This window comes from Salminus brasiliensis, chromosome 14, assembly GCF_030463535.1.
Source record: "Salminus brasiliensis chromosome 14, fSalBra1.hap2, whole genome shotgun sequence".
NCBI classification, from domain to species: domain Eukaryota; kingdom Metazoa; phylum Chordata; class Actinopteri; order Characiformes; family Bryconidae; genus Salminus; species Salminus brasiliensis.
This window is the reverse complement of record NC_132891.1, coordinates 450,809-475,804: the sequence shown is the minus strand read 5'-3', so window position 1 is coordinate 475,804 and position 24,996 is coordinate 450,809. Positions and strand designations below refer to the sequence as shown.

At 44.5% G+C, this 24,996-nt stretch overlaps 1 protein-coding gene across 1 annotated transcript; it reads right to left on the bottom strand.

Annotated features, from left to right (window-relative positions):
- Positions 1 to 1,086: 1,086 nt before the first annotated feature.
- Positions 1,087 to 21,851, bottom strand: tspan2b (tetraspanin 2b). Its single transcript, XM_072696828.1, has 8 exons — positions 21,669 to 21,851; positions 13,476 to 13,578; positions 8,414 to 8,511; positions 7,193 to 7,267; positions 6,825 to 6,914; positions 6,413 to 6,478; positions 5,721 to 5,804; positions 1,087 to 5,488 (listed from the first exon to the last, which is right to left on the bottom strand). Exons 1-8 carry the CDS (start codon positions 21,735 to 21,737, stop codon positions 5,423 to 5,425), a joined length of 651 nt encoding a protein of 216 aa, XP_072552929.1. The 5' UTR covers positions 21,738 to 21,851; the 3' UTR covers positions 1,087 to 5,422.
- Positions 21,852 to 24,996: the final 3,145 nt, after the last annotated feature.

The window sequence follows — 24,996 nt, the reverse complement described above, 5'->3', positions numbered from 1 at the left end:
ACCTAATCCCAATATATAAATACCTAATCTCAATACCTAATCCAATCTCAGTGTCTAATCAAATCTTAATACCTAATCCCAATATATAAATACCTAATCTCAATACCTAATCCAATCTCAGTGTCTAATCAAATCTTAATACCTAATCCCAATATATAAATACCTAATCTCAATACCTAATCCAATCTCAGTGTCTAATCAAATCTTAATACCTAATCCCAATATATAAATACCTAATCTCAATACCTAATCCAATCTCAGTGTCTAATCAAATCTTAATACCTAATCCCAATATATAAATACTTAATATCAATACCTAATCTAATCTAATGATCCAATCTGAATATCTAATCACAATCCAACTCCATCCAGTCCTGTACTGTTTATCTAATCTTAGATAAAAAAGCAGTTTGTTTTTTCTAATGTCCGTAAGTTTTGGTTATTACTATTCTTTTTATTTATTATTATTATTATTATTATTATTATTATTGGTGGTGGTGTTCCTGCTGTCCGTGAAAGTGTCAGGGTTTCCTCGGAACGTACTGGTCGGTGAACGGTTGTCTGTGGCACCTTGTGATGGACTGATGCCCCGTATGCCCAGTGACTCCGGAACCACCATGACCCTGAACAGGATGAAGTGGGTAAGATTTTTTTATAGTATTTATTTATTGTTTATAATTATTTTAATGGGATGATATTATTTTATTATTTTTATTTTTATATTTACTTTTTTTTGTTCATTTAACTTCAATCTGATCTCTGATTTGATATGTATATTTTATTCCTTATATTAGACTCCTGAACACACCTTTAATTACAGGTTGATTGATCGACTGCTTTTTTTTAAGTAGTTCAAATAAATACTAAAATACTGACAATAAATCCAGTAAGTTCAGATAAGATCAAGAACACTCTGCATCCACAGTATAACTAAATATGTACAGTACATTTACAATCTATCTGATGGCTGTAAAATAAATATATAAAAATCAATATAAATATAAATATATAAAAAATCTATAAAGAAATGAATAAATCAGACTAGGGTGACGTAACGCCACATGAACAGACCAGAGAACAGAAGCAGAAACTTCAGAGAAGTTTAATCTGATCAGGTACAGCGATCTTCCTGAGAAGCCTGAATGTGTTTGAACAGGTCAGCCGATAAATAAATTACACACTTCAACACTAAAAACAACAACAACAACAACAACAACAATAACAGCGATGTTGTTTTGTTTACAGTACAAAAAATATCTTCATTGTTGTTCTCACAGGCGAGACGACACAGAGGGTTTGTTCATTAGGAAGCTCCTACAGAAAGCCAACAGCTGGAGCGGGGCGAGAGAGAGAGAGTGAGAGAGAGAGTGAGTGAGAGAGAGAGAGAGAGAAAGAGAGTGAGAGAGAGAGAGTGAGTGAGAGAGAGAGAGAGAAAGAGAGTGAGAGAGAGAGAGAGTGAGAGAGAGAGAGAGAGTGTGAGTGTGTAAGAGAGTGAGAGAGAGAGAGAGAGTGAGTGAGAGAGAGAGAGAGAAAGAGAGAGAGAGAGAAAGAGAGTGAGAGAGAGAGAGAGTGAGAGAGTGAGAGAGAGAGAGAGAGTGTGAGTGTGTAAGAGAGAGAGCACACACTTGAACCAGCGTACACATGTAAACCAGAACACACACCTACACCAACACACACCGTTTCCCCACACAGCAGGCCCGTCGGCCCCAGGCCTCAACTCAACTCCAGTCAAGTTTAATGGTTCGGTTCAGGACTGAATCAACGCAGGAATATTAGAACCTCTGTTTGTTAGAAAACCTTTTATCTCCTGGAAGTGTTTCACTTCGTCAGCAGGTTCCGGTTCTGCGTTCAATTAAGTCTGAAATAAGACCAAAGATCTACTGAACAGTCCAAACCTCCCACAGTCTCACAGGCACACACTGGAGACTTAGACTAGACTAGATTTAAGATCTTTAAGATCAGTTGCTGCTGTTTACTTTTTCAGGTTCTAGAGTTCAAGTCAAAAGTTTGGACACTTTTGTATAAAGGGCTCTTCTTTAGTTGGAAAACTATAAAATAAGACTTTTGGACTTCAGGAGCTCCTCTCTGTCTGAACAGTTTCCTCAAGCAGCTTCTAAGTTCATCTTCTGCTTTAAAACTAAAAGTCGCGTTTAGTCGTCTGCAAACTTTAAACAATAGGTTTGAATATGAAATTAGACACAGTTTACATGAATTTACTTTTTTTAAAATTCTATAAATAAACTGTAACCTAGCTTCTGAAGACGTGTCTGTTCACCTGCAATTCATTACAGGATACTCTAAAGCTCGTTTAATCATTTTAGACTTCATTCTTTGTTTTCCTTGCTAGAAAGTGGTATCTATTATATATATATATATATATATATATTCTTTTATTAATTCATTAATGCATTTAAATGCCTTTTAATGTTTTGTTTTTTTTAAATAACAATAATAAACCTTTTGAGTTTGTTCCTTGGTTTTGAGCGGATTACATCCCCCCTCCGTGTGTCACAGGAGATTAGGGGCAGCCTCAGTGCACGTCTTCATGAGACAGAGTGATGAACTCAGCAGCACAGTGACCTCACTGGGATTCACTTACAGCATCAACAAGAACAGTACATGTCATTTGTAGGGCAGCACAAATGTTTGCATAGGTGGGTCCAAACTTTTGACTGGCCAGTGGAGATACCTGAAGAACACCTGGAGCCAAAACGGAACCAGATTCTTTTAATGTAGGGGGCTCTGTGGGTGCTGTGCGGAGAACCTCCCCCCTACACACACTAACAGGCCGGATGTGTTCCTGTGTTAAAAAGCAAGGCACGACTGATCGGATTATAAACCACCATCAAACAGGAATGACTTTAAAATACCAATAATCACACTCTGCTACGCTAATCAACAGCACGTCACGGATATCCACGACCACACACACACACACACGTCACAGAGACAGAGTAGAAAAGGTCATATGATATGTACAGAGATGTCCTTAAAAGCCACACACTCCTTTAATACTTGAACAGATTCAATGTCCAATGAAACCCCCGCGCAGTGCAGCGCAGCGTACATCCCGCTACCGAGCAACGCCTGTCAGCTAGTGCTAGAAACCAGTGACTGTAGAAAACCTGGCCTCCGTGGTTCTGTTCCGGTCCATTCTTTAGAAATGAAGCCAGAACCTTCTGCCATGTTGATCAATCTGCAACCAGAGTCTGCTTAATAGATATAATTTATAGCCCCGCCCCCTTCTCCCAGACCGAGCCTCAGTGTCTCAGACCGTCTTCACTGAGCTTCCAGTACAGAAGCAGTAAAAGTGCAGCTCATGTAAGTTCCTCTACAGCTCAGCTCCTCCATGTACTGAACAGAGAGGACGCCATGCAGGTCCTGCTGCAGACGACTGGCCAAGACTGTCTGTCTGTCAATCATTGCTTTCCTAAGGTTAGCCCCGCCTTCTTACAACAGAGTAAGGGTTAAAACTGATTTCTGGAGGAAAATATCAGCACAGGGAGACTAACTGCTGGAATTAGGAGACACTGGAGATGGAGAGACAGTTTAGGGGAGGAAGATGAGATGGAAAATGGGTGGAGTTTTGTCATTGAAACATATGGGGATGGGCGGAGCTACAAGATACTGCAACCAGCCAGCAGAGGCGCTTGACCTGTGGTTGCTTCACTGTCCATGTTTTCTACAGTCACTGCTCAAGCTTATGGACCAATGTTGGAGGACCTTTGTTAGCGACTCCCCCACCAGGCTATGGGTGGCGCTGCACTTATTATCCTGTCTATTGTCTTAAAAGTGAACCGGCTGACAAACAGTTTACATGCTCATTAAATCACTGAAAATAAAGTAATAGGCTGGTGGAAAGGGAACTACAGCTATGGAGATAGCGGCTAACAGACACTAGCCGTAAGTAAACAAACATTTTGTACGGAAAGAAAGGGAGATGTGCTGCGTCACGTTGTGCAGGTAGTCAGTTTGTTCCACCAAGCAGACATCACATCGGTCATATTTGGTCCAGGTTCGTCATTTAAAATTAATTTAATGAATTAATTAACTCAGAGTTCCCTTTTTTTGCTTTTCAGCGTGACACACAGGACGCGTACGACCAGGCTAGGCTGCGGCGTGATGCTAGCAGCAGGGAGTAGATGCTGTTGGAGCCTGCTGTGTTTGATCTTAGCTCCACCCGTCATGTAGCCTACCTTAACTTCACACCCAGCTGAGAAGCGCCAACACAACGTAGCTCCGCCCACACTGGGCTGGATATTGTGAGCAGGGGAAGCTGGTAGCTCTTTCCTTGAAGCTACAGTCAATATCAATGTTAGCATGTATGGTGATATGTCCACATTAATATTGCGTTAGTTAGCTAGTTTAGCATGGATAAAAGCATGTGTTTGGGGAAATGAGCATCTGTAGAGACGCTAGCATGTGCAGAAACATATTAGTATCTAATGAGCTAATGTCTAATGTTCGTGTGTAAGTCAGAATAATAAGGAGCCATATTAACCAACGCAAAGCACGTTAGCATGTTAGCTAGCTTAGCAAATTAGCCTCTGTTGAGATATGTTAATATGTGTTAGCATGTAGAGACATGTTAGCACACGTAGACCTGTGTTAGCATGCACAGAGACGTTACCACGTGTAGAACCCCAAAAAGATAATGCGGCAGTGGAATAAAATTCACTAAATGGACAAATATATTGGGACGCCCCTCTTAATCGCTGAATTCAGGGGTCTGATTCTGCTGCTGTTAGAGCTAAAGAGTAAGACCAGCTCTATATTAATGCCTATGGGTTTAGAAAAGATCCTGTAGGCAGAATGTGAGGGTGTCCCAATACCTTTGTCCATATAGTGTATGAGCTGACTGCGTCATACTGGAGCCACAAGCTGTTCAGATAATAAAACTGTGTGTGTGTGTGTGTGTGTGTGTGTGACTGGAAGTTGTTAGGCTAGTTGTGGCACACTAACTCAAGCCCATCTCCCTCCCATCATGCCATAGGTCCCCCAAGTTCACAATACATCATATCCTTATCGGTCATGTGATGATGGCACCACGATGGCACCAGCGGGCACAGCTGAGAGAGCTGCCCATCTTTAAATAACCTGGTGGAGAAAGAGTTCCACTCAAACAGTCTAGAACGTTTAGAACTTGGAAACAAAGACAGAAACACATAAACAGAACCCAGACGTAAATAACGGAACTACGACACCCAGCCAGCAGGTAAAACAGCGGGAAAAAGAAAACAGCCCCGAGATCGGAGCTGGATCAGACTGAGCGGCAAAGCAGAGAAAGTGTGTGGGATCCTCTGGCTGGCTTCGGATCGGGTGTTCTGAAGGGTTCTGAACGACGGACGTCTCTTCTTCTTCCTGCAGCTGTTACTGTGCTGTGTGGAGCCTGGTGGTGGACGGCGTTAGATCACCTCCCGTGTTAGATCACCTCCCGACTGTTCCGGATTGCGCAGCACAGCACCATGCTGAAGATCATTCCGATAATCTGTGGAGATCAAAACACTGATAAAAAGACCGGCTGGGATCGGCCAGAACCTGAGCACTGTAGGACTTCTGGACATGTGGAGACCGACTAATTCAGAGTAGATATTAAATCATGCGCTGGATGCCAGAGTCAAACTAATTAATGAATGAATAGGTCTGGCAGTATGATTCTATCTTTCCTATTGAGAAGTTCATTGATGTAAAGTCATGCAGCTGTGCTGGGCTGGTATTACCATGACTCCTGCGATGCCGATCCCCACGTATCCGATGATGAACAGCTTACTGTTGAAAAACTCTTCAATGGCTACTTCACAGTTCTGTGGGGAAATACGGCAAACAGAAATACAGTGAGTGCAGAGGCCAGAGGAAAGGGCCAGGCGGGGTCGTTAGTTTTTGCTCTGCAGGATGTTTTGAGATTTCTTTCTTTTTCAGAACTTTCCAGACTGTTATGTTGTCTCTGATCAGCGTTCCCTCCTCTGTCAGCTCCTCCTGCAGAGAACGCTCTGCTCTTAACGCTCGTTCTCTCAGGAGAAACCCAGAGCTCCAACTCCAGAGCTCCAACTCCAGAGCTCCAACTCCAGAGCTCCAGCAGGCATTCAGAACTGTCCCCTGTTTAAGCAGCTAGACTAACAGACACATGTCCCAATACTTTTGGCCATTAGAGCAAGGGGAGTGTGTTCAAATAAAAGTGGAGACATGTCTGTAAATGATCAGATTTATCATCTTCTGATCCCAAAACAAAGCAAAAACAAAAAAATATTGACCATGCCGTCCCAATACTTTTGGAGGGGCTTTAGAGTGGGAGTGTTCTACTGAATATTTGCTGGGAGAACTGGGAGAGGCAGATGTAAATGGAAGGTGTGTTCAGCCTGTGGGGCAGAGGGTTACAGTGGTTCAGAGTGAAGTTATTACACAGGAAGGTTACCTTGGTGTCGGGGGGGATGTCGGGGCACTGGCTGGACTGAGCTGAGGCAGTTCCACAGCAGTTCAGCTACACAGCAATCAGAGAAGGGGTAAATGGTCATTACCCAGCAAATGCAGACACACAAATAACAACAACAACAATATTAATAATAATAATAATAATAATATAATGTTAGTAGGTATTATTAGTAGTAGTAATAATAGTCATGTTAAAAAAATGTTATGGTTGCTATGGTGTCCCTAACTGGTTGCTATGGCGTTCTAAGTGGTTCCTCTGTTATTAAGCTGTTGCCATGGTGTCACAGGTGGTTGCAATGTGGTTGCTACTGTGTGCGGTTCCACAAAGTTGCTTGTTACAGGTCCTAGAAATGGGGAACCACAGCGCGGTTCTGCAGTGACGAGGGGGAACTCACCACTCGGTGGTAGCTGGAGAGGATGGCCGTGTTGTTCCTGCTGGTGTCTTTAGCAGATTCTGAATAGAAGGTCTGAATGTCCTGAATGATCTGTAGAGGAGAACGGAACAAAAAGGCGGTCTCAGCTTTGTGCTCGCTATCCAACGTTCCACTGCGGTTCTAAAAGGGAACTCAGCACTGCAGGTGGCTATTGGTTCTTGTTCTCCTGAGCACGGGCGTTTGGGAGCTGCGATCGCTCCCACTTCTGTTTGTATTTCTGTTGCAGTAAAATTCACTTCTACTTGCAGAATCTCAAAGTTACAAAGAAATGAAATCATGCAAACTGAAAGAGCTGAAAATGATGCTAACTGGACTGACTGGAGCTGTACCTTGTCTTTATTTAGGAATCCGAACACTCCAGCAGCCACTTCTGCTCCGAATATGATCAGCAGGCAGGCGAAGAACTGGAAGTGGAAACAGAGTGTGAACAGTATATGAACCCAGCAGCTCCGGCCTCTGAGGACTGGTCAGCTACTGACGCCCGGAGTCCGAACTAAACAAGGTGAAGCAACATCTAGTTATGCTGCTGAATGCTGGAATAATCTCCCAGATGTCATCAAATATGCTCCTAACACAGCTGAGCTTAACAACTTCTAATTATTATTATTGTTATTATTATTTTTTACATTTTATTTAATCCTGTTTATCGAGTCTTGCTTTGAGGTTCATCACTGCATCGCATCCTCCTTTTATTCCTACCTCTTTTAATTATTTCATGTCAGATCTCTCTTATTTTCTAATGGGTTAATGTTTGGGCAGTGGCTCAGCGGTTAGAGCGCCGGGCTATTGTTGGTTGTGGGTTCGATTCCCGGGCTCGGCAAACTGCCACTGTTGGGCCCTTGAGCCCTTTACACTCTCCCCGGGCGCTGGAGTTGGCTGCCCACCGCTCTGGGTGTGTGTGTGTGTACTCACTGCCCCTAGTTCACTAGCGTGTGTGTGTGTGTGTTCACTACCACAGATGGGTTAAATGCGGAGGACAAATACATGCACTTTTACCTTTTTTGTATGTGTGAAGCAATTTCAGCAGCCTTTATTATAGATATATAATTTAATGTTTTTCCCCAGTGCAGTGGGTGAAGGGGATGGGCTGGGCTCTGTGTGTAAGCCCAGTTATTAGGTGCAGGATTCTATTGCTGTAGTAAACACAGTAGTAGATGATCCTTGTTATAAAGGCCCAAAACTGTGAACTAGCCCTCCGCTCTCCTACATCTCTTCAGTTTGAAGCTTCACTGCTTCTTCTTCTTGTCTTCATGTGATCAGGGGTGCAGTGGTGTGGTGTAGTGGTGGGGTGCAGCGGTGGGGTGCAGCGGTGGGGTGCAGCGATGGGGTGCAGTGGTGGGGTGTAGTGGTGGGGTGCAGCGGTGGGGTGCAGCGTCTGGCTCAGGTCTCCTTTGCGGAGCTGCTGAAGCTGTAGGAGAGTTTGTGTGTATTTATATCCAAACCCACAGTTTCCTGTTTTAAAAGTCCTTCAGTTCTCTTTCTGGAGACCCAGCTGACCCTGCTGACCCCCGTGTGCAGAGAGGATGGATGCGTGTTGATGTTGGACTCACCGAACCAAGCAGACACTGAGACTCCCTCACCGCTCCACAGCATCCGAAAAAACCCACCAACATCACCAGACCACCGGCCACGATCAGGATGTACACCCCTACACACACACACACACACACACACACACGTCATGTTCTGTAAAATATTCTTTAAAGTTCAGAGGTGGACTGAAACCCCCCTGAATAAATGGAGCCTCTAACCAACACAGCAGGCTGAGTCCACAGTACAGCGGAGATAGAGGCGTAACTGCTTCTCTCCTCCAGCAGAGGGCAGTGTAGGATGGAGAACAGCGCTCTGTTGATGAGATGATGTAAAAGACTGAAGATGAGGGCTGGGCGGATGCAGGGTTATCATCAGGTTTCCTTCCTGAGTTTAGCAGAGAGAGGGGGAGAGCGTGGGCCTGGCTGAGCTCAGTACGTCTTCATGCTTTTTGCTCGGCGTGTGGAAACCTGCAGTGGTTTCGGGTGTTTATTTATCTGAACACTCGAGAGGCGGCGCCTGATTTAAAGGGCCGGCGCAAAATTATAATTCCTGCACTTTTTCCTTTTTTAATAAAAAAGCTTGAAGTTCAGAAACAGTATTAAACAACCTCCCACCACCCAGATCACAGCTACACTGCAGCTCGACCCCACATTTATTCACATCATTTATATCAAATGGAGCGCTTTTGTGACAAATGCCAAAGCATTTACACGCTATTCAGCTAAGTGCAGTTTAGCCCCACCCTTTCACCCTACATCAGTTTAGCTCCACCCTTTCACCCTACATCAGTTTAGCTCCACCCTTTCACCCTACATCAGTTTAGCTCCACCCTTTCACCCTACATCAGTTTAGCCCCATCCTTTCACCCTACATCAGTTTAGCTCCACCCTTTCACCCTACATCAGTTTAGCCCCATCCTTTCACCCTACATCAGTTTAGCTCCACCCTTTCACCCTACATCAGTTTAGCTCCACCCTTTCACCCTACATCAGTTTAGCCCCATCCTTTCACCCTACATCAGTTTAGCTCCACCCTTTCACCCTACATCAGTTTAGCCCCACCCTTTCACCCTACATCAGTTTAGCCCCATCCTTTCACCCTACATCAGTTTAGCTCCACCCTTTCACCCTACATCAGTTTAGCCCCACCCTTTCACCCTACATCAGTTTAGCCCCATCCTTTCACCCTACATCAGTTTAGCTCCACCCTTTCACCCTACATCAGTTTAACCCCACCCTTTCACCCTACATCAGTTTAGCCCCACCCTTTCACCCTACATCAGTTTAACCCCACCCTTTCACCCTACATCAGTTTAGCCCCACCCTTTCACCCTACATCAGTTTAGCCCCACCCTTTCATCCTACATCAGTTTAGCCCCATCCTTTCACCCTACATCAGTTTAACCCCACCCTTTCACCCTACATCAGTTTAGCCCCACCCTTTCACCCTACATCAGTTTAACCCCACCCTTTCACCCTACATCAGTTTAGCCCCACCCTTTCACCCTACATCAGTTTAGCCCCATCCTTAATTCATAATTTTTCTTCTTTATTTATTTATATAATATTTAGTTTCTTTACTAAAAAGCAGTTCCTATTGCACCCCAGGTCAGTGATACAGAGCTGCTAGGTGGTTGTTATGGTATCCCAAGTGGTTGCTATGTTATTTTCAGTTTGACTACATATAGTATGTCCCTCTGTCCAGCACGCACCCTGCACTTAGCCCCCCCTTAGTTTCTAATTTTACTATAATAACCGGATCCTCCTGTGCTTTATAGCCTGACCCTCCTGCCCTGCCAGCCTCCCAGCCTCCCAGCCCACTACACAAACACAGAGAGGTCAGAGGCGACGGCCCGTCAAAACAGTGTGTGTGTGTGTGTGTGTGTGTGTGTGTGTGTGTGTGTGTGTGTGTGAGAGAGAGAGTCTGTTCTCACCAACTTTTCCTTTCCAAACACAACCTGCCACATTCAGATAACATTTACACTGTCGCCATGGCAACTGTGGAACAAGTATTGTGTGTGTGTGTGTGTGTGTGTGTGTGTGTGGACACTGCAGCGTCATTTCCAGAGTGCGGTGCTGCTGGACTGACTTGCAGGAGGTTTAAAATGTTCATTATTCCTCTCCTTCAGAGAAACTGACAACATTAACATATTTAAATCAGTTTACTCAAAATGAATTGATGAATAAAACTGAATTAATTGACCTGATCACTGAAGAACCTGCGGATCAGCCCACAGGATCTACCCCGATTCAGAGTATCGCTCTGCCCTTCGGATCTTAATGAGGTTTAATTACTCAGATTGTAAATGTTTCATTTTTTGGGATCATGGGAGTGTTTTGGGGGGGAACGCGCAATAAACCAATCAGCCTGCTGCTCACTGTTCCCTATATCAAAAACTGACCTCATTAATGCTCTGGTCACTGAATGCAATCAAATTCTCACAGCAATGCTCCTCCTCCAGAATCTAGTAGAAAGTCTTCTTCTCTGGACAGTAGAGAGGCTCTTTAATACCCTTGATTTCAGAAGAAGCAGTGAATGAACAGGTGTCCCAATACTTTTGTCCCTACAGTGTATCTGTGTGGATATGGATCTAGAGCAGCCAGGAGCTGGAGGAGTTGGAGGAGCTGGAGGAGCGGGGGGAGCTGGAAGAGTTGGAGGAGCGGGGGGAGCTGGGGGAGCTGGAGGAGTTGGAGGAGTTGGAGGAGTTGGAGGAGCTGGAGGAGCGGGGGGAGCTGGAAGAGTTGGAGGAGCGGGGGGAGCTGGGGGAGCTGGAGGAGTTGGAGGAGTTGGAGGAGTTGGAGGAGCTGGAGGAGCGGGGGGAGCTGGAGGAGCTGGAGGAGCGGGGGGAGCTGGAGGAAAAGGGGGAGCTGAGATGATGCAGTGGAGATAAATATAGCGGTGTGTTTATTTAGGAGTCTGGACTGAAGGTGGACATTTAACGCTGTGAGTGGTCAGACACAGTCCACACCCAGACACACTCTCACTGCCCTGCTGACATCATCATCATCATCATCATCTCTGAGATGGCTGTCCTGTGACTAGCTTAAAACCTGCACTACCTGTCCAAAAGTATGTGGACATCTGCTTCTCCAGAGTTTCTACTAAAATCAAGACAATTTTTGTGACACAGATGGAATTTTGCTTCCGCTTTTATCCCATCGGTGCAGTCACACACACACACACACACACGCTCAGAGCGGTGGGCAGCTATTGCTGTAGCGCTCTGAGAGCAGTAGAGGGTGAAGGGTCTTGCTCAAGGGCCCAACAGCGGCAGCTTGCCGAGCTGGGTATCGAACCCACAACCCTGTTGTCAACAGCCCGGAGCTGTAACCACAGAGCACCACTGCCACCACTGCCCACTCACTGCAGTAACAGCCTCTACTCTTCTGGTTAGGCTATACATTGCTGTGAGGAGGATTTGATTGCATTCAACCCCATGAGCATGACAGCATCAGTGAGGTCAGATACTGATGTAGGATGATTAACAGTGTAGTTTAGTGGTGTAGTTTAGCACTGTGGTGTAGTTTAGTGGTGTAGTTTAGCGGTATGGTGTAATTTAGTGGTGTGGTGTAGCAGTGTGGTGTAGTTCAGTGGTGTGGTGTAGCGGTGTGGTGTAGCGGTGTGGTGTGGTGTAGTGGTGTGGTGTAGCAGTATGGTGTAGCGGTGTGGTGTAGCGGTGTGGTGTAGTGGTGTGGTGTAGCGGTGTGGTGTAGCGGTGTGGTGTAGTTCAGCGGTGTGGTGTAGCGGTGTGGTGTAGTGTAGCGGTGTGGTGTAGTGTAGCGGTGTGGTGTAGTTCAGCGGTGTGGTGTAGCAGTGTGGTGTAGCGGTGTGGTGTAGCGGTGTGGTGTAGCGGTGTGGTGGTGGGGTGCAGCGGTGGGGTGCAGCGTCTGGCTCAGGTCTCCTTTGCGGAGCTGCTGAAGCTGTAGGAGAGTTTGTGTGTATTTATATCCAAACCCACAGTTTCCTGTTTTAAAGCAAGCAGAGTGTCGACATCCTGCAGTGTTTAGACACCACGCTTACTGAGAACACACTCACACACACACACTTACACTCACTCACACTCACACACACACACTTACACTCACTCACACTCACACACACACACTCACTCACACTCACACACACACACACACTCACACACACACACTCACTCACTCACACACACACACTTACACTCACTCACACTCACACACACACTCACTCACACTCACACTCACACTCACTCACACTCACACTCACACACACACACTCACACACACACACTCACACACTCACTCACACACTCACTCACACTCACACACTCTCACTCACACTCTCACTCACACTCTCACTCTCACTCACACACTCACACACTCACTCACACTCACACACTCACTCACACACTCACTCACACACTCACACACTCACTCACACACTCACACACTCACTCACACACTCACTCACACACTCACTCACACACTCACTCACACACTCACTCACACACTCACACTCACACACTCACTCACACACTCACTCACTCACTCACACACTCACTCACACTCACACACTCACTCACACTCTCACTCACACGGATGGAACATGTGTCGTCACTATTGCAGGAAGCCGTTGTGAGGAGATGCTCCTGAGCACTAGCTGCTCTCCAGCAGGTCAACAGCTCCACCCTGATGAAGTTGGTGTTCCTCTACCTGTTGGAGATCAGTGGTTGTGGTTCTACTGGTTCTCCCTGTCAGAGAAGTAGCGTGTGTTCATTATCAGTTCTGACAGTTTGAGAGGGTGTGTGTGTGTGTGTGTGTGTGTGTGTTTAGACAGATCCGGCTCATCATGTGACCTTTACACTCTGGGAGATGCAGGAGTGTGAGGCGTCACTGTCCTCTCTGGGATGTAGCAGGAAGTGAGTGTGGGCCGCCGGCCGCTGGGTTAAGCACCTGACAGGTGTGTGTTGTGCGAGGGAGGCGTGGCTGTGTGTCTGATACACAGGACTTTTATTCTGTAGAATCTGAAACATTTCTGCATTTCAGATTTAAAGAGCAGAGTGTCCAGATACTTGTGGTGAGGGGTGTACGCGGGACGCTCACTCACCAATGAAGAAGTTCTCAGGAGCTCCATCGTTTGCCAGCAGAGCCACAGTGTCCTGCTCCAACCGCAACCACAGCCCCACCGCCAACACCAGAGAGCCCATCAGCTGCGCACACACACACACACACACCATCATTATACAATATTTCATGTTCAATCTTTTTTTTTACTCTCTCTCTTTTACTCTAATAATATTATTAGCAGTAACATTTTTACTACTATTATTCACTTAAACATTAATTTATCATTTTAATTAAATGTACTCTTATTAATTAATATTTTATAATTCAATATTATATTTTTTCTTATTTAAATGTTTATTATTACTTTGTATATTTTATATGTCAACACTTGTTAAATAAAAAATGTTTTTTTAGATGTTTATGTATTGTCATTGTCAGGCAAATCTTTGTATCTCCAGATCAGCAGCTTTACAGGAGGAGGAGAAACCTTTCAATGGAAGTCATGTAGGAGCGTCTCTATTGGTCCGTTCATCAGGAAGTTCTGATACTGTATAAAGAACAGCTGCAGAGTCTCATTCTGGAGAATTTTAATTTGAGAATTTTTAATCACTTTAATGTTAATGAAGCTTTGGTGTAAAGTTCTGCTGGTGTACTGCAGCAATGGAGACACACAACAGCTTTAATCATCCCACCAAACCACCTACCATTACCCCCATCACTGCCCCCACCATCTGCCTGTAACCTCACCCAGCATTACATCACCTCTAAGCCCCTCCCTGTGCCCTGCCCATCTGCCTATTCCCAGTAAGATCCCATAAACCAGCACACAATAGAGCCACTATGCGTCTCACACATAATACACTCGAGGTAATGAGTGTGTGTGTGTGTGTGTGTGTGTGTGTTTTTCCAGTCATATTCATTACAATCCACTAGACCCTTTATTGTCTTTTACCAACAACCAACAAACAAAGCAATTTACTGCAATTTAAAGCTGGACGATGTCTGGAGTTTCACCACTGCAGACGAATTTAACATAAATAAACCAATTCTGTTATAAAAACACTCCGTCTTAAAGGGAAACACCAGACATTTCACTTAAAGTCCTCTTGCTCCAGAGTGAAAACCTCTCTGTGGTGTTTCTGGATGTGGATGGATGCTCCCACATATGTGGAAACATTTGAGCTCTTTTAAGTTTACTGTGGATTTTATGCTGCTGTTAAACGCTCTGCTGCTGCAGAACTTTCCACTGCAGACAAATAGAGCCGTTGAAGAAAGCAGCAGAACAGCAGCAGCACTTTCCTTAATGGTTCCACCCAGTACACTCACCAGAAATTATTCAAAATCCCTGAAAAACAATCCCTGAAAATGTCTAAATGGACCTCAAAACCCTTACAATATATTAGTATTATAAACACTTCAATAAACACTCCTATACACTAGAATTGAGATATTAGCCCATACACACCTCAATAAACACTCCTATACACTAGAATAGGAGATATTAGCCCATAAACACCTCAATAAACACTCCTATACACTAGAATAGAGATATTAGTCTATAAACACCTCAATAAACACTCCTATACACTAGAATAGAGATATTAGTCCATACACACCTCAATAAACACTCCTATACACTAGAATAGAGATATTAGTCCATACACACCTCAATAAACACTCCTATACACTAGAATAGAGATATTAGTCCATAAACACCCTCGATAAACACTCCTATACACTAGAATAGAGATATTAGTCCATAAACACCCTCAATAAACAGTCCTATACACTAGAATAGAGATATTAGTCCATAAACACCTCAATAAACACTCCTATACACTAGAATAGAGATATTAGTCCATAAACACCTCAATAAACACTCCTATACACTAGAATAGAGATATTAGTCCATAAACACCTCAATAAACACTCCTATACACTAGAATAGAGATATTAGTCTATAAACACCTCAATAAACACTCCTATACACTAGAATAGAGATATTAGTCCATAAACCCCTCAATAAACACTCCTATACACTAGAATAGAGATATTAGTCTATAAACACCTCAATAAACACTCCTATACACTAGAATAGAGATATTAGTCCATAAACACCCTCGATAAACACTCCTATACACTAGAATAGAGATATTAGTCCATAAACACCTCAATAAACACTCCTATACACTAGAATAGAGATATTAGTCCATAAACCCCTCAATAAACACTCCTATACACTAGAATAGAGATATTAGTCTATAAACACCTCAATAAACACTCCTATACACTAGAACAGGAGATATTAGTCCATAAACACCCTCAATAAACACTCCTATACACTAGAATAGAGATATTAGTCCATAAACCCCTCAATAAACACTCCTATACACTAGAATAGAGATATTAGTCTATAAACACCTCAATAAACACTCCTATACACTAGAACAGGAGATATTAGTCCATAAACACCCTCAATAAACACTCCTATACACTAGAATAGAGATATTAGTCCATAAACCCCTCAATAAACACTCCTATACACTAGAATAGAGATATTAGTCTATAAACACCTCAATAAACACTCCTATACACTAGAATAGATATTAGTCCATAAACACCTCAATAAACACTCCTATACACTAGAATAGGAGAAATTAGTCCATACACACCTCAATAAACACTCCTATACACTAGAATAGGAGATATTAGTCCATAAACACCTCAATAAACACTCCTATACACTAGAATAGGAGATATTAGTCTATACACACCTCAATAAACACTCCTATACACTAGAATAGGAGATATTAGTCCATAAACACCTCAATAAACACTCCTATACACTAGACTAGAGATATTAGTCTATAAACACCTCAATAAACACTCCTATACACTAGAATAGGAGATATTAGTCCATAAACACCTCAATAAACACTCCTATACACTAGAATAGGAGATATTAGTCCATAAACACCTCAATAAACACTCCTATACACTAGAATAGGAGATATTAGTCCATACACACCTCAATAAACACTCCTATACACTAGAATAGAGATATTAGTCTATAAACACCTTAATAAACACTCCTATACACTAGAATAGAGATATTAGTCCATAAACACCTCAATAAACACTCCTATACACTAGAATAGAGATATTAGTCCATAAACACCTCAATAAACACTCCTATACACTAGAATAGAGATATTAGTCAATACACACCTCAATAAACACTCCTATACACTAGAATAGAGATATTAGTCCATAAACCCCTCAATAAACACTCCTATACACTAGAATAGAGATATTAGTCCATACACACCTCAATAAACACTCCTATACACTAGAATAGAGATATTAGTCCATAAACCCCTCAATAAACACTCCTATACACTAGAATAGGAGATATTAGTCCATACACACCTCAATAAACACTCCTATACACTAGAATAGGAGATATTAGTCCATACACACCTCAATAAACACTCCTATACACTAGAATAGAGATATTAGTCTTTCTGACAGTTGATGGAGAAGAAACCTCTGGACCAGCTTTAAATGTCTCTTAGCTACATTAGCCTTCACTCCTTGAGTACATTTGGGGGTAAGGGGGAGGAAACTAGAAGGATTTGGTGTTTGGCTGAACTGTCGTTTGAGGTGTGGTGTCCAGTATGTTTTTGTCTGAGTGGTAGACTGAAGGGGGTCCGGGCGGTCTGCCCTGTTCTCAGAAGTCCAGTCTGTGTGTTTGGCTGTGTGTAAACAGAGAGCTGCTCCTGACTGCAGCGATAAAGCGTCAGCTAACAGCCCAGATACCGTCCATCCCATAATTACTAACAGAGCTCAGGCAGCTTTCACATTAATAATGACCGGAACAACACACACACACACACACACACACACACACACACACACACTATAATCAAATGTGGTTCTAAGTAGTGTTGAAAAAAGGTTCCTTGATTTGTTTTAACAACAGTGGAACTGTTAGAGCTGTGCAGGACCCGATTTAAAAAGGTTCTACGTACAACAATCTGCAGTCTAATGAAAATGGTTCTAAATAATACAGGGAAGGGTTCTCTGATTCATAACAGCAGAGCCATTTTGGTGCTACATAGAACAATTAAAACATTTTTGTCCAAACAGACGAATCATTCAGAGCACTGAAGTCATGGTTCTACACAGATTAAATGGGAACAAAATCAACACACGTTCTCCTCTTGTTTGTGATCCAGAACTTATCATCCAACATCAGAACCTGATCTTGCTGATGCTCTCACTATCATGGGGCTCAATGCAATCAAATTCTCATACCAGCAATATTCCAACATCTTCCCAGAAGAATACAGGCTGTTACTCCTGATTAATACCACAGATTTCAGGAGAACCTTGGAGGAACCGGCGCCCACATACTTTTGACAAGGAGGTGTTCTATATACTAAAATGTTTCCATCAATCCAAAGAACCTGTAAGCTGTTAAAGAACCATTTAAGCATTAGAATGGTTCTTTGAGTTGTCTTGGTTCTATACGGAACCCTTTTGTAAGAGTGTAGTGTAGATCCTTGCTCTGTCAGTTCTCCAGTAAACTCACACCTGTGGAATCAGACGTTCTTGATGTTTCACCAAAAATTCGGAACTGTGTGAATCTTCACGACGTTCCCTGGCAAAGTAAAGGGAACCCACAGTGATCAAACAAACCTTTAAATCACTAGAGCAACGGGACGGTTCTGAGAAAGAGCTCCAGCTGCGACTGTAAGGGTTAATGTGTTAATCTCGCCTCCATCTCCTAAACACTGTTACGCAGACAGAAGTTCCGGCTTGGCCTTGCATTTTTAATATGACTTAATTCTTCAGGCCTGGGGCGAATTTCCACCACCGGGGCACTTTCGGTATCAGCGCTCATCAGCAGCAGTACGTCAGTGTTCTCCTGGAGAACTGAGTGTGTAATGCGTTACTCGTCACTCTGTCAGCGTTAGGAAATGTGGTGGTTTAGTGGTTCTGGGTCAGTGGTCTGGTTTCGATGGAAAGAGACCGGATCATTTATGGGCAGTTTGTAGATGGTTCTGTGAGTGTGCAGTTAGTTCTGCATGACTGTTCTCCACTTTTCAAGTGTGTAAATGGTTCTACTGGTTTGTGGATGGTTCAGTGGGTTTTAAGATGGTGCTGCAAGTTTCTTCATGGTTCTGTAAGGTTGTGGATATAGTTGTGGATTGGTCCCGTGAGGTTGGGGACGGGGCTGGATAGGGCTGTGAGGTTAGGGACGGGGCTGGATGGGGCTGTGAGGTTAGGGACGGGGCTGGATGGGGCTGTGAGGTTAGGGACGGGGCTGGATGGGGCTGTGAGGTTAGGGACGGGGCTGGATGGGGCTGTGAGGTTGGGGATGGGGATGTGAGGTTGGGGCGGGGGCTGTGAGGTTGGGGACGGGGCTGGATGGGGCTGTGAGGTTGGGGATGGGGATGTGAGGTTGGGGACGGGGCTGGATGGGGCTGTGAGGTTGGGGATGGGGATGTGAGGTTGGGGCGGGGGCTGTGAGGTTGGGGACGGGGCTGGATGGGGCTGTGAGGTTAGGGACGGGGCTGGATGGGGCTGTGAGGTTGGGGATGGGGATGTGAGGTTGGGGTGGGGGCTGTGAGGTTAGAGAATGGGGCTGGATGGGGCTGTGAGGTTGGGGATGGGGCTGTGAGGTTAGAGGACGGGGCTGGATGGGGATGTGAGGTTGGGGATGGGGCTGTGAGGTTAGAGGACGGGGCTGGATGGGGATGTGAGGTTGGGGATGGGGCTGTGAGGTTAGAGGACAGGGCTGGATGGGGCTGTGAGGTTGGGGATGGGGCTGTGAGGTTAGAGGACAGGGCTGGATGGGGATGTGAGGTTGGGGATGGGGCTGTGAGGTTAGAGGACAGGGCTGGATGGGGATGTGAGGTTGGGGATGGGGCTGTGAGGTTAGAGGACAGGGCTGGATGGGGCTGTGAGGTTGGGGATGGGGCTGTGAGGTTGGAGGATGGGGCTGAATGGGGATGTGAGGTTGGGGATGGGGCTGTGAGGTTAGAGGACAGGGCTGGATGGGGCTGTGAGGTTGGGGATGGGGCTGTGAGGTTAGAGGACAGGGCTGGATGGGGCTGTGAGGTTGGGGATCAACATCCTGCCTCCTCCCAGCTGTGTGCGGTGTAGTGGGCGTGGCTGTGGTGATTATGAGCGTGAATCATCAGTTACAGCATCAGCCTGAACGGATTATTGATCAAACATCAAAAATCCATTAGCCTGTACACTGACCACAGTGGTGTGTGTGTGTGTGTGGATAAAGACAGCTCTGGGCTGGAGATCAGCATTTACAATACATCTGCTGATGACACGTCAGTTTACCCGGGTATCTAGGTCAGGATCATGCCAACTGTTTCTCTTTAACACACACACACACACACGCACGCACACACACACACACACACACACGCACGCACACGCACGCACACACACACACGCACACACACGCACGCACACACACGCACGCACACACACACACACGCACGATTCAATCTCTGAGGAACTCTATTTCTATCCTGCTGCCCCCGTGCTCTTCCTCATCAGATACTTGTCCAATTTCTCTTTATCTGACCTCATCTCACACACACACACACACACACACACACACACACACACACACACACACACACCTCTTACTTTCCCTTTCACTCTGAACTGTCTGTTATTAGGACTCAGGGGATGGCTCTGTGAGGTTGTAGAGGGTTCTACAGGTGAATAGATGTAAATGGTCCGACAAGTTAGTGGATGGCTGTGTGAGTTACTAATGACTCACTGTATTATAGATGGTTCTGCAATTCTGCAGGTTGTAGATGGTTCTGTGTGACTGGGAAAGGTTCCGTTGATTTTTTACAGGTGAAAGATTGAAAAAGATCAAATGTAAACAAATTAGCATGGTGCTAACGGCATGCTAAATCCTCCCACACTCTCCTTAAACCTCAGACCTGACACTTAATCTAGAACACAGTAGGTGCTAGACTGAGTGTAGGAGAATCTTTTGGCTTGGAGCTGAGAAAACAGACAGAGAACCCCCACAAGAGAACCAACAGTGTTGTTCTAATGACTGTATTACATCAGAGGAGCTCTCCAGTAGCCACAGCCTTCACCAACACCTGACTCCTCACTACAAACACTCAGCTGTGTGTGTGTGAGAGTGTGTGTGTGTGTGTGTGTGTGTGTGGTACAAAACTCAGTTCTGTTATGAAGATAATCCTCAATAATGAAAAGCTCTTGTGACAGCATGATCTACTCTCAAATTCAGAACAGGGAATGGCTTTAGATAGAAATGATGGTTCTTTCTAGAACAGCTGGTAGAACCACTAAGTGTTCCACTACTGGAACATCAACAGTTTATTCTTTTCAGATTCATTTGTTTTTTCTCCCAAAGTCAGAAAGCCAAATCCCCCGACCTCCAGCCATGCCCCCACCACTGGGAGGGTGAGGACTGGTGATCCTCAGATCATAGCGGCAGTGCTTCAGTCCACTGGACCTCCCTGACCCCTCTATCCTGATGTTGGATAGAGTTTTACAGGCAGACGCTCTCACTGGCCACAGACTCAGTGTGTGTCTGGGTTATGGAGGACCGGTTTTACAGATTAAGCCTAAACCTTTTTATAATGGTGAAATAACCTGACCAGTTCAGTGACGTCCAAGACTGGGCTTTAATCTGAGTCCAGTGTTTTTAACAGGTAAACACACTCACTGCTGAGACTGGGGTTAAACGCTGCGTTTCTTTTAGTCCACACTGAGTTTAAACCTGGAATTAAGTTACGAATTTAAACTCAGGACTAGGCTTAAACCACATCCAGCAAAGTGTTCCATACAGGTTTTATAGGCCTGAACAGTGAAGCAGTGTGTTTGGCACTGAAGCCCTTGTTCCAGCTCCATACCCCTTACACACACACACTCACACACACACACACACACACACACACACACCGCAGGAGGAAAAGGGGCGGCGGGTTTTTCCTTCATGGAAAATCTGATTTGGGGCCTGCCCCTGTCAGCCTTTCCACGCTGGGCCTGATAAACACTCCCATACTGAGAGCTTCAGCCCTGCAGAGCTTCCACACAGCTGTGCTCCCATTCAACACAACCAGAACCCAACCCATCAGAACCAGCACCCAGCAGGCCTGGAATCAGCTCACACACCTCAGTTCACTCCACACAGGCACACAGGGTCAGGACCACTCACCCAGAATATGAAGTTAAATATGAAGAGCAGATATTTCACACACTTCATCCCTCCTTCCACCTTCCCCATGGCTGCTCCGGACAGGTGTGCTTCCAGATCCCCTCGCAGAACAGTGAGAGACCCTCCAGTGAGGAGCTGCTGTGAGACCCAGTCAGGCTGCAGCTTCTGTCACATTGGGCACCACAAACACCGGAGATAATGTTGCAGCTCAGACCCCGCCCACCTCTCCACAGCAGAGGGGGAACCTGAGGGGGCTCTGAGAAGGACAACAGCAGCTCCAAGCGACAACTCAGCCAGTCTGTAAACTCCAGAGCTCAGACCTGGTCTAAACCTGTCTTACTTCTCAGTGCAGAACTTCAGGAAGATTATTATTATTATCTTTAGCATTATTATTATTAATAATAATAATATTATTATTATTATTATTCATCTTCTTTTCTATTTTATTCTGAAAGTTAAATATAATCTGTGGAGTAAAGCGACTTACAACAGGTCGAGTAATCGTACAGTCTCCTCAACAGTAACTATATTAGAGGCTCAGACTGATTTTAAAAACATCGCTATTTTACATCTTAGCAACCAGTTATCCTATTAGCAGCGACACCATGGTGACATAACTGATTTATACTATATTTACATTTAACATTTACAGCGTTTATCAGACGTTCTTCTCCAGAGTTCTTACAGAGGAGCTTCACTGTTTACTGAAGAAGAACCTCAGCTAGTTTAAATAGACTAAAATCCAGATCCTCTAATCTTAGACTCTACTAAACACAAGTCAATATGGAGACCATAATACTCTACTCTTCACCCAAGTCCTCTCAGAAGAGGAGGGTCTTCAGTCTGGGGTTGAGGACAGTGAGCGTTGGACTCTGCTGTTCGGACACCCAGGGGAAGTTCGTTCCACCACTTCGGTGCAGGACAGTAAAAAGTCTGGACGCTCGTCTTCCATGGATCTTAAAGGATGGCGGGTCGAGCTGAGCCGTACTTGAAGCTGGAAGGGCTCTTGGTGCAGATCGGCTTCTGACCATCGCCATCAAGTACGGAGGGGCTGGCTGGTCCAGTCAGGGGTCTGGATCTGATGACCTGGGCAGCAGCTACAGGAGTTCTTCTGGCTGAAGAGAGAGATACTAGCTTTTATCAATTAACCACCAAGCATCATGCTAAATGATGGATACTAGCATTAGCATGGAAGCTAATACCCCTATTTAGAACCATGTAGACATATTAGCATGCTGAATGGAGGACACTAGCATACATTCAGCTAATACTGATAATACTTAGCATGCAGAAGCTAATACTCCACCAATTAGCATGGTGCTAACTGCATGTATAAATGATCACGCCGAGTGCAGGTGCTCAGGTATCTGTAATAGACTTGATTAGGTGCTCCACTGTAAACACATAAACCACTTCATAAAACAATCAGCATAAATATAAAAATCAGTTTACTTTATTTACTACGCTGTTTTGGGCTCTGATGAAGAGAATTTCGAATTTTCAGATTTTGCCTGATAGTTTCCTGAATCTGAAACAATTTTATAGAAAGAAAACTTTCTAAATTCATACCTATAATTCAGTTCCACTTCATTCTGTGTCACAGTAATAAATCAGACTCTTCTTTCTCTCTGTATTCTCAGTCCGAGACACTGTGTCTCTTACATTCTAGTTCAGAAGATACACCATCTGTCCAAATATTTGTGGACACCCCTTCTAATAAATGCATTCAGCTACTGTAAGCTGCACCCATTGCTGACACAGATGTGCAAATGCACACACATAGCTTGTCTAGTCCCTGTAGAGAAGAAGTACTGCCAATAGATTAGGACTCTCCACCATGCACCATGTATAATGCCAGGCGTGGGCTAGAGGGGTATAAAGCCCCCCAGCATTGAGGAGCTGTGGAGCAGTGGAAGAGCTGTGTTCTCTGGAATGATGATGGTGGAGCTCCATCCAGTACTTTTGGATGGGATAAGTTGGGGATGATGATGAGGTGGGGTGATGATCATCCAACATCCTGACCTCACTAACAAATGCTCTTGTTGCTGAATGCAATCAAATCCTCACAGCAATGCTGCTCCAGAATCTAGTAGAAAGTCTTCTTCCCTGGACAGTAGAGACAGTTACTCCAACAGAAGCAGCTCTTTTTAATACTTTTTAATAAACAATGAATGAGCAGGTGTCCCAATACTTTTGTCCCTATAGTGTGTTTAGAGTTTGTGGTGTAATTCAGTGCTCATTATTTTCAGCACTGCTGGTCAGCGCCTGATTGGAGGGTCTGTTATTGTAACTGAGTGGATTATAGCCTATTATGGTGCTGCTCCTCACTGCTAGACTCTGTCATCTCTGGAAGGTGGTGGTTAGAATCGCTGCTTGTTTGGATACAGACTGTCTTCAGTTACTGCCAAGAAATGCCACTAATGCTGTCCAGAGCGCTAGCTCAGATAGGCTAAGCTAAGTCATGCAGAGTTCATGACCCCTTTCAACAACTGCTAATCGTCATCTATCTGTAGAAATCAGCAGCAATAACATAACATAAATATTTCTGTTAGAACCATGGAGAACGGCCTGGGCTGCAGAGACAGGCCTGTGACGTTCCCATGTAAACAGAGCCCTGACTCTAGAAGTCCCTGTACTTTTCACTGCAAGAAATATGCAAATAGTAGCCATGACATCATCACTGCTGAATCCACACACACACACACACACACTGTCCTTCCACATTTAAAACCTCCTATTCTGTATCCTAACTCAACAGCACCAGTGGAAGCAGACATCTGAAGCTCTACTAAAAGCTCCTCACAGAAAGTTCTTCACCTAATGGTGATGAAGACGCTGCCTGATGCCTGAGACACGGTTCTACCAGAGTTCTGAGAAGAGTTCGGCTCTAGAACCTGCTTTTAGAACCAGATCATTAAAATGGTGGAGGGATACATGCTGCAGGGTGTAGTGCAGCTACAGAAAGTAGTCCCTAAAGAAACCTGGATTAGTTCAGATTCTCTATTCACTATTTTACCTTCATCATCATCATCATCATCATCATCCAATATAAAACTCAGAAGACTCGTGTAGCTGCACTGGTGGGTTTGGATAGTATTTTTTTTTACTTTGAATTGAATAATTGTTTTTTGCTTTTAGTTTTCCGTAGTCGTTTCCAGTCCTCCCACTATATAGCGAGCATCGCCCTCGCTGAGTGATGGAGGAGAGGGAGGATCATCCTGCCCACCCAGAGAGGACTGAAATAAGACAGTAGTAATGCTACACATAACCTGAGAGGGACACACTAGGATGCAGATGGAGGGTATTGCATACATGTCATATTATTTTT

Coding starts and splice junctions, on each gene's coding strand:
- tspan2b (XM_072696828.1), bottom strand. CDS start 21,737: ATGGGGAAGGTGGAAGGAGGGATGAAGTGTGTGAAATATCTGCTCTTC. Junction 13,579..21,668: donor TATTTAACTTCATATTCTGG/GTGAGTGGTCCT, acceptor GTGTGTGCGCAG/CTGATGGGCTCTCTGGTGTT. Junction 8,512..13,475: donor TCCTGAGAACTTCTTCATTG/GTGAGTGAGCGT, acceptor GTGTGTGTGTAG/GGGTGTACATCCTGATCGTG.